This window comes from Poecilia mexicana, unplaced genomic scaffold (assembly GCF_051168715.1).
Source record: "Poecilia mexicana isolate PSO_F unplaced genomic scaffold, ASM5116871v1 scaffold_14, whole genome shotgun sequence".
NCBI classification, from domain to species: domain Eukaryota; kingdom Metazoa; phylum Chordata; class Actinopteri; order Cyprinodontiformes; family Poeciliidae; genus Poecilia; species Poecilia mexicana.
Genome location: NW_028263383.1, coordinates 6,200,648 through 6,215,439, shown reverse-complemented (window position 1 = coordinate 6,215,439; position 14,792 = coordinate 6,200,648). Strand labels below are relative to the sequence as shown.

At 36.5% G+C, this 14,792-nt stretch overlaps 1 protein-coding gene across 1 annotated transcript; it reads right to left on the bottom strand.

Annotated features, from left to right (window-relative positions):
• Window positions 1–1,152: 1,152 nt before the first annotated feature.
• chordc1b (cysteine and histidine-rich domain (CHORD) containing 1b) lies at window positions 1,153–12,504 on the bottom strand. The gene is made up of 11 exons (XM_014980686.2): window positions 12,301–12,504; window positions 8,294–8,343; window positions 8,153–8,209; window positions 7,838–7,998; window positions 7,324–7,424; window positions 6,939–6,997; window positions 4,981–5,051; window positions 4,734–4,839; window positions 4,438–4,557; window positions 4,276–4,338; window positions 1,153–2,347 (listed from the first exon to the last, which is right to left on the bottom strand). The coding sequence occupies exons 1-11, from the start codon at window positions 12,362–12,364 to the stop codon at window positions 2,168–2,170; spliced, it is 1,032 nt and encodes a 343-aa protein (XP_014836172.2). The 5' UTR covers window positions 12,365–12,504; the 3' UTR covers window positions 1,153–2,167.
• Window positions 12,505–14,792: the final 2,288 nt, after the last annotated feature.

Sequence of the window (14,792 nt, the reverse complement as noted above, 5' to 3'; positions counted from 1 at the left end):
CACCAAGTAAGATCATGTAAGGAGATGACAGTCATTGCTAATAGAATGAATGGACAGTTGTCAGTAGAAGATATGGATTTTTATTTCATAGCATCACTCAATACTAGGTTTAATGTCAGTGTTTTCGGTGATGATCAGCTCTCGTTCTGCAGAACAAGCGATTTAACTTTTAAAACTCTGACGGATGAGACGTGGAGTCGATGTTTTCCATGTTTTCCATGCGTCCCGACTCCAACACAGCTGAATCAGTGGATGAATTACCTATTCAGTCTCTGATCTAGTTCTGCAGAGGGCTTGTAATGAACCATGCACTATTCTGCTGGAAGGAGCCCACTGGGTCATAAAGCAATGGACATGATGCGCAGAAAAATTCAGCAGACAAAATTAATTATCAAGTAGTTAGGGAGTTAAATTATGTCCATACCATTACACCACTCTAAACCTGAAAACTTCAGATAAGTCCTGAGGGATCCGTGCTTCAATGTTAACACCAAATATGTTAATGATTCATGTTTTGTCCGTGCTTAGTGTGGTCTTCTGCTGCTGTAGCACATAGGTTTAGAGATTTTTTTATTTAGTACATATTATCAAACATAAACCCAAAGTAAAGAGAGCTTGCTGCCACATGACTGGTTGGTTCTCCACCAAGTATACTTGTTTAATCAAGTATACTTGGTTTAAGAAGTATACTAAGCACTTGATAAACTGGATAGCGATAGTAAATCCTGCTGCTGTGGTGAATATGTGATTCAGTAATAATAGTAAATGATACTGTGACAGTTTATTGGTCAGCTGGTTACCATGGAGACTGTATATGGCTCGGAAACATTCCTGACCATGGAGCCACACCGGTTTCACACAGCCTGTTAGCCTCTTAAAATAGGAGTAGCATTAAGTCTTTTCCAGGCACATAGTGCCGTTTTAACATTTTTCAACTTTTCTACTTCTGTACTGTTCAGCAAGTCCTCGGTACCAGGCTTTATAATTTTGAAAATTACAGGGTTTTGCCTTTTAACTTTATATTCCAATTTAATTTGTGTTTCCTATCCTGTCACAATGTCAATATAGTTGATAGAGAAAGATTAGAAAAATCTATTGTAGCTTACTCAAATACTTTTTTTTATTTTTTATAAACAAACACCAACACTCGGCTTTGAATTTGCTGAACAAAAATTTATTTTTTTGCAGGGGGTGGAATAAACCTGTTTCCTAATGTACCTCTTATGATGGTCTCATTAAGCCAAATAAATGTCAAACATTCTAAACTTAGACACATGCTGTCTAGTGTATCATTTCAATAACAGTATTTTGCTCAAAATACTTAGTATTCATTTGGCATAGTCAAATGTTACATTACATTCCCATTAAAACCGCAGTGTGTTGTAGTCACAAGAAATAGTCACTCAAAGCAAAAGTGTACAAAATAAATGCAGAATATAATGTAAAAAAAAGCCTAGAGCAAACCTTTATTTCCACTGGAACAAAGGTAAAGCAGAACCTGAAGAACTAATATTTTTTAACAATGTTTATTAAAATATATTCCATTTTAAACACATATAGATAACTGGAGGATTGAAATTTGATTTGATAGAACATCTCTTCATCACGCAGACAGCCTAAATTTCTTAGGACATTAACAGAAAATAAGAACTATTCAATAATTTATCTAATAATTGAAACCAAAGGATGGAATGACAGAACATTACACATCTGGAAGTGTGTAACTTCCAATTTCTCAATTATGAGACAATGTAAATGTACAGGTTGAATCATCTTCTACCCACCATTGTAGAGAGATGGTCACAACTGCAGACTATTATGATTCAATATGAACGTCCCCATCATCTCCGTCAGGTTGTTTTTAAAGAGAACGACAGTGCAAATACACAGGTGAGTTGTTACCTCACTTGATTAAAGTCTACAATTGTCCACGTAAAAATATTTCTAAGATATACTTAGCACTCAAGCTTTTAATGAACTCCAATATTTCAGAAAAAGGCCAGAAGCAATTCTGATGATGAAGACAGATAAGGGAAAAAAAAAAATGCTGTGAATGTCAGAGAAACATAAGAACGCTATGACTGCAAAAGAGGCAATTCTTTAAAGAGGTAAATAAGTTAAAATATTGCCTTTCCTGCCTTTGATTAAGCTAGACAGAAAAATGTCATCATTCGTCTTCGTTCTCATCCTCACTATCACCCTCTTCTTTCTTTTCGTCGTTCTCTTTGGGTGGGGTGACGGGAGGTGGCAGGTCCAGACGAGCCCAGGACATTGGCTCCGCCTTCTTCATGGCAACTTCTATCTTGGCTGCCATCATGTTTACCATGCTTTTGGTCACATCTATCACCTGGAAGGTGAGACAGAAACAGCAACTTGTTTAACAGCAATTAAAATGATTTATGAACACACTTTTGTGTGTGTGTTTTTTTTAGTAAGAGCCAAAAACTCCACTAAAGTAAGACTTTCTAAATCAAGCAGGATTAAATTTGCGTACTTTAAAGATTTTCCAACTTTAAATGGACATGTGCCCAGGAGCCCTTAGCAATGAAAGAAATGATGAAAAAATGATGCAAGGTCAGAAAACATAGTCCAACTGGAAACTAATAACCGTTTCCAGAGACAACTAATCAATTTATATAAACTGTCTTCATCGACTGATGTCCCACTTAAGTGGATACAATGAGCAGGGAAATTAATTTGAGATAACTTGTTTTTAACTAATTAAAATGATACATTTCAATGTAATATATTTCAAAAGATACCACAAACACAAAATTCTCACCAGATGTTGAAACCAACTCGTACACTCCATGCAAGCTTTGCATACCCTGACAGGATAATTATGTGTGTTTTGGTCTATAACTTAATCTGGTAACAAATAATGTGTTAAGTATTTAGATAATTTTCATGGAGCATACATATTACTAAGGTCATGAGTCAATGTAGAAAAGAAAAGTAGTACATACCTGTAATTTCTATGGTGATATGTTTTCTGTATGCACCTACGGTTCTTTGGTTACGCTTCGATTTTGTGAATAAGAACATATTCTAAGTAGCACAGTGTGAAATGTTTTTTAGAAAATGAGATGACACAAGATGACACCAGGCTCATCGGTTGCTTTGGGTCTCCCACGGCAACTTGTTTGTAACTGTGCTTGAGACTGTGGCTGGCCTGTCCCCATGCAGCTGCTGGACCCACTGAGGTTGCAAGCAATAGAAGCAGCTCCACTGGCGCAGACATATTAATCAGGACTGTCCTATTTAAACTATTATTGACATGGGATTTATTCATGTCAGTAAGATATACCAAATTCTCACATAATGCCAACGTTAAAACACAACCAGCACAAGTTTTCCTTATATAATTAGAACTGCTGACTGCATAGAAACCGCTTTTTTTTTTTTTTTTGGCACAATTGTAGGATTGTTGTTTTTACATTAACAGGAAGCATTTTTATGCAATAACTATACAAATGAAATATGATGCATAAATGGCTAACATTTTGATGAGGTGGTTTAGCTCATTCATTTTAATGAACAGAGTGGTTGTGAACAGACTATGAGCTGGCACGGTGCGAGAACGCTGGCTACTTGGTACCTGTTTTTTGCCCAAAGTGTCAGGGTATTTTACCAAACTTATCAGTGCTACTGTATTTAAAGTATTTATATCAATAAGAGAATGTGTAAAGTTTTAAATGTGCCAACCCCACCTTCTCCCAGAACAACTGTATAATAATTTAAAATGATAGTTTGTAAACCATCCAAGTGTTGTGCAACATTAACAAATCAGTCTGTATTGCACATAAAATATAAATATTAATTGCCTTTCAACCCTCATTTAGGATAATCTCAAACTTGCATTGCATTAACATTTTTCCCCCAAAAAATGTAGATGTGCAGAGTGAAGAATCACATGTATACAGAAACGGCATATTTGCATTTACATTTTTGCATATCTAAATGAAGGACTTTGCCATCTAAACTTGAATGTACCTATTTCTGTATCATTTGGGATGTGCAATGAATTAAACCATAGTTTATGGCCTCAAACATCTGGGTTGGTTTACATTGAAATGTGTCTCTCTATTTAGACTTAACTCCTCTGACTGTTAACATTAAAATATTAAAAAACTAAAATATTTATTTTCAATATAAAAGCTAGTTTTTGTCGATGTCTCCAGTGTACTGTCAAATCCTTAGAAAATGGTGCATGCACAGCACACATAGAACATAAATCATTAAAGGTTTATTTTACTGTGGTATTACTGTACTTACTCCCCACAAGCTGATATCCTGTTGAAATTCCTTCTCACCATCAAATATAATGTGGATGTTGAGCTAGAGAAAAAAATGAAATTGAATCTTAAATAAGTAAATGAAACTCTAAGCAGTTCAGGAAAGCACAGAAATAATCAAAGAGTGTAGTCGGCCTCTCACTGTAGTGCTGTTGGCATCCACGTAGCTTAGCTCAGGAAGGGCATTTTTGGCGTATATAGAAATGATGACCTGTGTCCCTGTCTGGTGCCAGTCAAACCGGCAGGGGACCACCTTCTTCCCCTATAAAGAGAATCCAGTTAAAGTAAAGCACATCAGTCAACTTGTCCACCTCTGCTGCATAGCAACGTCTTCATTGTTAAACGGCTTTCCAGAAACCACTAGATGGAGTTCCAGCCAAGGCTCCTCATAGAGTTGCACCACAAAATGATCAATTGCTGTCAAGCTGGCACACATACCGCATCTTTTTTCCTCCATAGATGTGCTCCCTTTGTGCAGCCCTCCTGAGACAGGAAGGTGTTAAAGTCAGAGGTTTTCCTTTTACAGCAGCTCCAGTATTTCATCCTAGAGAAGCAGGAGAGAAGTAATTATTCTTTTACAGTTGCCACAAGAGAATGGCGACTGATAAATGTCAATAAATAATGGTGTGGGGTGAATTTTACATTTTATAAGCAGTGTATGCTTAGCATTAGCATTTATACCAACCCTTCATGGAAGATGGGGAATCCAGAGTGGAATGAGCACACGTCTGAGTCACTTGAAGGTCCCTCAAAAGTCTGAGGTTAAAAACAAAAATGAGATTTAAAAATACATTTTTTTAAAATATTATTGATAATGTTTTATCCAGTCATAAAATCCCTTTTTGTTTTTGATTCAGTGTTTATTTTGTTGCTAAAAGTAGGGGTGCACCGATTCCTGGCCAATCGCAATGACCGATCTTTAAAAAGCCTGATCTACCGATTCCGATTTTGGCCGATACCGATTTTTTGTCTGAAATGTAGCTAATTATAGCATGAAAATCACTGAGTTGGCAACAGTGGGGAGACGTGCAGACATGACCTGGTGTGCGGGTCTGTCAGTCAAACCTCTCTCAAAGTCAAGCAAAGAGGACAGTGGTTGATTTTTTGACCACTGTTGAGGTAGATAAGGTCAGGGGATAAGATCGGTTTAACATGTAAGTATCGGCCGATCACTGACCTCCCAAAATTAAGGAAATCTGGGCTGATTCATTGGTGCACCCCTACAGAAAAGCATACGATGAAGAAGAACTTAGTCAATTCTAGTGCTGCTGATAGCATAAGAAATTTTGACTATTATGGTAATAAGAGATATCAAGGGTTCCTACTCATCTTTTATGTCAAAATTAATTACTTTTCCATGTCAAAATTAATTACTTTCCTACACTAAACTTTTCACAATTTTCAGTGCTTTTCAGTCTGTTTCTAAGGCTTATATACAAAAGTTTACAAGGAATTAAAGGCAGATATTTCTACAATGAATGGGCTTTAAAGATGAATGCTGCAACAACAACAAATAGAGAGTGTAGGGAGAAATGAAAGCAGGAGGGATAGATGAATAAAGAAATTAATGTATGCCTAGGTAAACATATAACCGGATAAACATTAATAAATGGATGAATTTTAGACGTAAAAACACGAATATTCCTGTCAGCTCTATTAACTCAACAGCATGTTTTCTGTTCGAAGGGCAACAAACTTCAAATAAGGCATGCACATATATTTTCCATAATTGGTTCATTTGTTATCATCCTCAGTGACTTTATATTGTACTATTGTGCTGTTTTTGTTCTTGTAAGTTTAACTGTGAAGCTAAAGAGAAACCTCTCATTTTATCGTACTATGTGTTGTAACAATAAGCTTTATTCTTTTCTGCTCTTTACTGTGTAGGAACTCTGGAGGTCACAGTAATATTTGTACACAAAAACAAATAAAAACAGATGAAAGAAGACTAATTTAGATTCACATCGAACCCTCATTCATTACAGCTTAGAAGCAAGAAGCCGATGAGAGTAGGTATACAAAATCAGTTCAAGTATAATTATGCAAATCAGACGAGCTACCAAACATGTCAATGTAAATTTTCCTCAAAATTCCTGTTCTGATCTTGGGGTTTCTGCCCTGACAGGTCTGATTAGCTTGAATGAAAAACTTTGCTTTCCATCCACCCTGCAGAAAATATGGAGCTTAAATTTCCCCTGAGTACTAACTTTTCTTAAGGGGGGTTTGGAGGATGGTGTAATGTCAAACAATAAGCTCGGATCATGGTGATTTTTTTTTGTCATAATTACACACGAGCATATGTTTTTGTATGAGAGAAAATTGTGGGATTGCTGTAAAGGCAATGACATTGCTTGTCCAGGAGGAGTGAATGCTGCAAGTCACAGACTCAATGCAATCTGCTGAGTTTCATTAGAAACTTTATAAACTAATTTGAATAATTAACTGAACTTACTGTACTGTTCGATTTCATATGGGATCATTCCAAGTGTGATTGAACTGAAATTGTTATACGTTTTTGTGAATTGGCTCTATGTAAATAAACTGAATTGAATTCACCATTTAACTGATTTCCCGAGATGAGCAGTGCTACAATTAAAAGCAAAAGTGCCACATTTTTCTACAAAACACCAAAGATTCACTTACTTTTGTACATCCTCCATTTTTACATGATGTTCCGATTTTGATCTCATCGCCATCTTCCTCTAGACCGTAAAACATCCAGGGAGAAGAAGAAAAAAAGAGAGAGAGAAAAAAATCACGCACATGACAAGATTTAAAAAATGTATCATCAGTTTTGATGTGCTGCCCTCTAACTGTCATCTTTAACTCGAATATCATGACGTGAATGACACAGATGATGGGGAATTCCCAGTGGTCATCCATTAAGTTCTACTTTTAACATGACCTTCACATCTGCTGTCAAAAGCACTGTTCATATGATCTTGTAAGTACTAGATGACGAAAATGTATTCAGCAAAGATAAGAAAGAGGAGTAGACGGGAAAAGAAAATCAAAATCTGTTTCCCACCTTTTGTCTCTGTTATATTTTCGGATACTTTCAGTTTCTCCAACGCCTGCTTTAGAGAGGAAGAAACTTTGTGCTGCAGTTTCACCATCGGCTCATCGGGACTGTAAGGAAAATAAATATCTCAGGGAAAAAAAGGCTTTTATGAAGTTTAAACAGTCATCATGGCACTATTAAATCATAATTGTTTCGCCAGTGTTCCCTTTTTAAATGCTGCTTCAAAGACAAAAAAAAACAACAACAAACAAACAAAAAACTAGTCTTGCTGAGGCTTGGAACTAAAGTACAATTTACAATATAGAACAGCCTGCAGATCTAAAAGCATAAATATTCAGCACAATGTCCCAAAGGAACAATGAATGCAAAAAGCACATCTCTGCCCCGTTTTCCACTGTTCAAATATTAAATAACAAACACCCCCAATTTAAACTTTTACTAGGTGTATTTTTGTGTTTAGTTCAGATATTTATACTTCTCTTTCACTAACTTAGGGAAAAAAGCTCTTGCAGAAACCGACCTTGGCCTGTGTATCGCCTCCTGGGGTTTCGGTGCAGAGATGATGTACTCATTAAACTTTGGTTTTTGGGCCTCCAACTCCTTTTTTTCTCCCGATGTTTTCACGTCTGGTTTCACCGGCTCAGGAGGCTTCTCCTTGTTGTGGGGTCCCTTTGTGCAGCCCTGTGAGAAGAAAGTCACTGTTATTGAACTCGTAAAAAAAAGTGCTCCAAGGCCAATGGGGCCAAAAAAAGAAGGCGGTAGTCAATATCTGCTCAACAACAAGACAATGGAGAGACAACTGGGGGAAATGGATGAAAAGAAACATAAAACTTACAGCGATGCTGAGGAAGTCTGAGAAGTCGGTAGTTCTTCTCTTGCAGCAGGACCATCCCTGGAAAGAAGTTACCAAAACATTAACTTAGACCAGAATGTTTGAACAAAGTACAAGCCATCAGTATGCTTTCAGATACAATACCTTCAAAGCATCGTGGAACACTGGGACTCCTGGGTGATGGGTACAGGCATCTGTGCAAACAAAAAACACAGCGTTGATTAAAGCTGTACAAAAATATGGGTATGAATTTAATCAATGCTCTAAAAATTGAACAAATCAATAATGGGAACTCACTGAACAATTCAATATTGTATGCATAATTATGATAAATGAACATCTTTTATGCAGGTGGTTAAATTCTATAATCTGTTGTTCTGTAAGAAAATGTGATTTTATGTAGAGATGCACCAATCTGTATTTTCTATCTTAGAGTTTTGGATATTGCAGTATTTTTTTTTTTACAAATACTAATTATAGCTGGTAGTGTCTGTATACGATGTTATCACCAACCGAAAAGATATCTGATTTAAAGGAGTCTGACAGCAATGGCAAGTCAAGCTGAAAATTGATTCTGGTCAAAAGATTTCTTGGTGCACCTCCAGCAGGGATTTCTAAATAACTGTTTTTATATATTATAATCAATAAAACATATAGTTATTCAAAGACACTTGCATCCAAACTGAGCTATTTGCATTTTCCCAAATTATGCCAATTCTTCCGGCAGCAGCACTCCAGCATGAGTAATGCTGAGCAATAACAATGCCACATGCCAGCTACGCTAACGCTACAGGTGATACTGATGTTTGAAAGCAACTTTCAAAGGTCAGTGAAGCTCCTGTATCTGCAACAACAAAGTAGTAAACCTCCTAGACAACATAAGCTGACGCTGTCTGTTTAAATTTAAATTTAAACTCACTGACACAGGATGGTGTTGTGTCGGTCTGAGCTCTCATGTCGAAATGTGCTTCAAAGGTGCAAAGTTGGAAACATTCCGCACCCTTATCACAACACATGGCGTTTCAGCGTGGTACGAATCAACGTCAGAAAATATGAATTAGCTGACGGCTCAGTCCGCTACTAAAAAGAGAAGCAACAAAACAAACCAGCTGCAACTCTGTTTAGTTAATCAAAAATCTGGGTAAGACCACATTGTGGGTTTTCTCAGAGCTGCATTCTAGACTCGTGTCATATTATGTTCTGTCATGTGGAAAATTTGTGCGACTTCAGCAAAGGATTAAACCTCATATTGTGCAAAAAATAAATAAATAAAATAAAATAAAACAGTGCAGCATGAATTTTGTCAAAACATCAAAACGAAAATACAGCTTATTTCATCCTGAAATAGGATTGATGTGCTATGTTTGAGATTTCCTAAGGTACAATGTACCTTATGCTAGTAGTGTGTGTACTCTAGTATGAAGAGCCCCCAACAATAAATTACTGTGCGGTAAATGAATAATAAAAGAAAAAAAAAAAATCACATTTGTAGGGAGAACAGGTGATAAATCACTTTCCATGCAGTTCCGCTGGAGCTGTGCCTCTTCCGTGCTATTGCCATAGATACACCACTTAGATATCCCTAAAGGTAATTATAATATACTCTACTGTTATGATAAAGAGACATCCTATTAAAATGGAAATTAGACCTTGACTCGGGCTTCAAGTGTCTTGGCAGTACACAGTATTGGATTGCTTGAAGACAGAAGAAGATGATTCTAAGGGAGTTGAAGAATTGGTGAGGGCTCTGCTATGGGAGCTAAAGACAACATCCTAGCCTCTCAGTCTGTGTCTTCACTTAAACAATAGCATAATACACAAACCTCCCCTTATGATATTAAAGAATGAAGGGGTATTCGATCACATTTGCTCCTCAGCGGTTTTTGCATGTTTTTCAACTGAAGAAAGAAATCATTCAAAGATCACAAGATCCCTCTACATGTGTGAGAAAATACAAAATCTAAAACATTTGGGGTGTTGTAAACACTCCAAAGTAGCACCATAATAAAAATAAAAAAATCTATAACTTGTTTTATTTCAAGATCATAAGTTTAATAAAATTAAGCATATCAGAAATTTATCTTCTTTTTTTTTTTATTCTGGTGATATCTGAACTGTCATCTCCCATATGATCTACTGTTGCACTAAATCCTTGTTGTGTTGGAGGTGAATCTGTGCTGCAAACTCCAAGTTAGTAGGAAGAGTATTCTCAATTTCCACAGATTATGGTTTAACTGCAGGCAGCCAAAAGTGAAGATCTGACATAAAACTTTCATCAGGTAAAAGCCCTTTGGTTGTTGGTAAAGGGATTACAAAGCACGCAACTTATTTGTTCATTTAGAAGTTTCTGAGACTTTCTTTCCTCTGCCAGTTACGCCTCCTCGAGAGGAGGGAAAACAGGTTTCAGATCCTCAGTTACAATTTTAGTTAGCATATATATTAACTACAGTGTCATACAGCAACATAGGTGACTTAAGCTTTCTTGAAAACTTTGGACTCAATGCAACTTTTAACATCAGATACTTGTCCTGAGCATAGCACTCCCTGATGTCATTAAATGGCACTCTGCTGTGAGCAAATGAAAGCTGTAAACTGATAAACCTTTATTTCATTGTGTAGAAAAGAGTTGTGACATTTATCCTTGAAGATAAGTACTTGGTGACTGCGGTGCTATTGTAATTATGTAAGCAAGGGAATGAAGTACCAGCATAATTGTAAATACATTCTGTCATTTTCTAAGGTTTCATTATTGCAGGGTTAATTACAGATGGACAGAAGCTGAAAATCTTTACTATAATTTATATAATCCACGATTTTGGTTAGCTGATGTGCTTTAAACATAAGCAGGATTGTTATCAAAGAGGAACACAAACCTCATAGATACAGTTAAAAATGAAGTATTATTAGATAACTCTATCAAACTTTCACTTGTTTTGATTTCAGAAAGAAATATATGCTTTTTGAAACCTTGACCATATCTCCTTACAGATCAAAATTAAACAGATGTAAAAAAAAAATGACAAAGGCTAGGTTACAAATACCAGGCAGTTAGTTACATAATCAATATACAAATTGACACATTGTGTTATGATCTACAAATAATTTATTTAATAAAAATATTGACAAATAAATGTGAACTAGTTCATATTAGGAGTAAATTTAGTCCACCATGTTTGAGTTCTGAACTATTAACATGAACTAATTCAAATTTAGCAGGATGAAACAAACTTAGACTAGTTAATGGCACAACACCAAACACATGGCATACTTCCTGAGTATTCTGCACTTAGAGTAGGTTTTATGGCTGCATTTTGTTGCTTTACAAGGATTTAGTCTATATTATTGTAAACTGAGATTGAAGTCAATGAAATGTAATATTACACATTGATCGTGAATGAATAAAATCTGCTACAGGTTTCTTGTTAAAGGTATAAGAATTTAATCCAAAAGACAATTTAAGGGATTACAGGTTTTCATGGAAATACAGGTCTAACCTACTAACTACTAACCTTAAGTCTGACTTTTCACTTTTCATTAAAAACAAACGTGTTTTTTTTTTTTTTTTAACGGTTCCGGACCAAATTATTGGGACTTCTGAGTTTTGATTAATTTAAAGAACGGAAAAAAGTTTGTTTTATGAATCCCTCGAAAGAGTGCTGATCAAAAGCTGATATGTTGTCCGATTTACACTGAAAAAAGCTGTTTCTCGAGAGGTCAGAAGAACGACCTTTTTACTTTTAAACCCCACCAATGCTAACAATGCTAACACACCACTATTATTCTGGTTTTGATGAGATATACAAGCGATGCCTCACGTGTAATAAAAGTGTAGGCTTACGGGTTCATGAAACTTTCAGCTCTGCTTGCCCCACGTTGGTTCAATTAAGTACCATGTTAACTTGCTTATAAACCTAACTAGCATCAAAGCTCATGCTAGCATTAAACAACACAAAGCTTGTTCCGGGCAACTGTAATTTGTAGTAGTTGTAGTTGTAGTTGTAATGAAAGAAGTACCAACACCTAACATGAAGTTAGTTTACATGGGCCCAATAGGCCTGCTCGCTGTAGAAATTTCCAGATGATCAGAGGTTAGCTTGCTAATATTCTCTCAACCTCCGTGGCACTGCTACCTTACTGAAAGCACGACTCACCGTCTTGGTTGTTCTCTGGATCAAACCGCTGTCCGCATCCCTTATTATAACACAAGACAGACATGGTGATGTTAGCAGCAAATTTTAAACGGCGACCAAGACTTCTAACTTGGGAGTTTGTGTGAAAGATGCAGAGAGATGTGCCGCTGCTGCCGCTTAGCTGCCTGTGTGCCGTTTCCCTGCTCTCACTTCCGGCTGTTGTCGGCTATACTCGGCAAAACTCGGAGACCGCCCTCCACCTAGCTCCATCCGGAGAGCGTGGTCCCACATCAGCGTCAACTGATGCTGGCCGCTTTGAAACTTGCGATACAGCTCCATGGCACCACGGTGGCCACGGACTCTAACCTTGCAGCAAACGATCTATGACTGCTATAAGGTCAATTTACCATTGCACACAGCCCACTGCACCCCGGGGTCTATCAGTCAGGTGCTTGCAACTAGGGCAATATTTGTTTAGTTTTATGAGGACGGCTGCATTCTAGCAGTCAGCCTCCTGTTGGAAAAATTGGTTGCAAATGATTTTTGTTCTGTTGTCGCGCTCGTCTGTTTTTGCGCGTTTTGCATTGCTTTATTACTCTTTTTCTAATTTTAACGGTCAAGGAGCATGGACACGGATTTACTTTCACTGACCACATCTGTTTCGTCAAAAGGTAGGACACTTTGCAATTTGTGATCACATCTACACAGAGTATCGCAACTGGAGCGGCATGCTGTCGCTTGAAACTGCCATAAACTCATGGATTTCTGCACAAAGGCGAGCTTTGCTGGAGCCGCATCAGAATTGGAGACGATAAGTGTCCCCCCAACATCTGCTGGGACCGTCTCTTAGTGGTAGGTTTCTGTCGTTAAATTATGACTAGGTCTAAGCTGGTTTTTGGGATTGATGTCATGTCAGTGCAACACAATTAGTCTGAGTCGTGTGTAATTTTCCTTTTCTCTCTTTAATAATAAACTAAAAGATGTATGTAATCTCAGCAGTATTTTAAAACACATTTAGTTAAAATATCCATGAAATGCAATCAAAACATATCCAATTGTTTTTCTTGGTTTTGGAATAAAGTGATATGGATGAATCTGTCAAAATGAATCTGTTACAACAGTATCTGGCCAATTCAATTTCTAAACAGGGTGACTTTTGAAAAAGGTTTCCTTGCAGTACTGCCTCTTCTTAAACTAATTATAAAGACTGAAAATAAATTTTAAGATTACAACAATTGTTTCTGATAGGCCGTCTGTTATTTTGCCAAAAAGCTTTATTTTCTGTTAACATGGAGGATGGGAATGAGTCAGTGATTGTCAGGGCATGATACTTATTTCATGGTATCACAGTTTTTATTAAATCATTTTAAACAGTAATAAATCATATATAACTGCTCATAGTAAAAAAAAAAAAAAAGAAAAAAGTTCCCCTTTTTCTTCAGATTTCTTTGGTTTTTTCTTTTTTTCACACTTGTGTTTCAGATTTTCAATAAAATGTTAAAACAGACATGTCTTAACATGTAAATGCAAAAAGAAGGTTTTAAAGAAACCCATTATTAGGTGCAAAAAAAGGTATACAAACCAACCTGAACCTATATGTACACAATATGAATCCGTCTTGATCATAGAGTAACTTTCACATCTGTGATTCAATTTCATTGGCCACACCCTGCAGTTGTTACTGCCTGAACCTGCAAAATTAAGAAATCCTTTCATTTGTGTTGATGCTATAGGTTGCTTTTCATTCTTAGGATCTGAACGATTTGCCATAATTGATAGAAAAGCTCTCTAACACACACTTAGATTATGAAGGAGGACAATGACCCAAAACACAGCAGCACCTCTGAATGCTTAAAAACACAGAAGGAACATTTTGGAGTTTCCTAATCAAAATTGAGATTTGATTGTGATCCTGTGACATGACCTAAAACAAGCTGCTCTTTCTTAAAATTTCATTCTTTGCCAAATTGTTTAAATTGATTGAATTTAAACAATTTGGCAAAAAAGAGTGGACCACATAGATAAAAGAGAGTCATTGCCAATTATTACAAACAAAAATGCTTTTCCACTTAGGACCTGGTTGAATTGAATAGCATTTTCTTTTACCTTAATAAAGAAAATTTTTGTTTCAAATAGTGTACATGTTTTGGTTATCTAATTATGAATGAGATTAAAATTAGTTTGATGATCTGAAGTGTGATGAGAAAGCAATAATGGAAGAAATTGGACAAATAGTTTCTTCCCAGCAATGTAGTGTCCATGTTTTCCCAAGATAAAAATATTTTAAGCTGTCCATGACTTTCTATAAAGCAAAGGAGAAGTGCATTAGCCTTTTCTCCACCAGCTTGGCCTGTGCAGCAACAAGTGGGGGAAGAACAGGTCTGCATTACCTCATTCTTTAAACAGCTAGAAACCCCCCCCCCCCACTTTTTCTGGGATGACATTATGGGAATTTTAAACCATAACCATGGTACTATGGGAAACTTTAACTCTTTCAGAAAAAATGACATAGT

Excerpts from the sequence above, each read along its gene's own strand:
- chordc1b (XM_014980686.2), bottom strand. The coding sequence starts at position 12,364 with ATGTCTGTCTTGTGTTATAATAAGGGATGCGGACAGCGGTTTGATCCA. Across the intron at positions 5,052-6,938 it reads AAAATGGAGGATGTACAAAA|ACTTTTGAGGGACCTTCAAG; the intron begins GTAAGTGAATCT and ends TTTTAACCTCAG. Across the intron at positions 2,348-4,275 it reads AGGATATCAGCTTGTGGGGA|GTGATAGATGTGACCAAAAG; the intron begins GTAAGTACAGTA and ends CTCACCTTCCAG.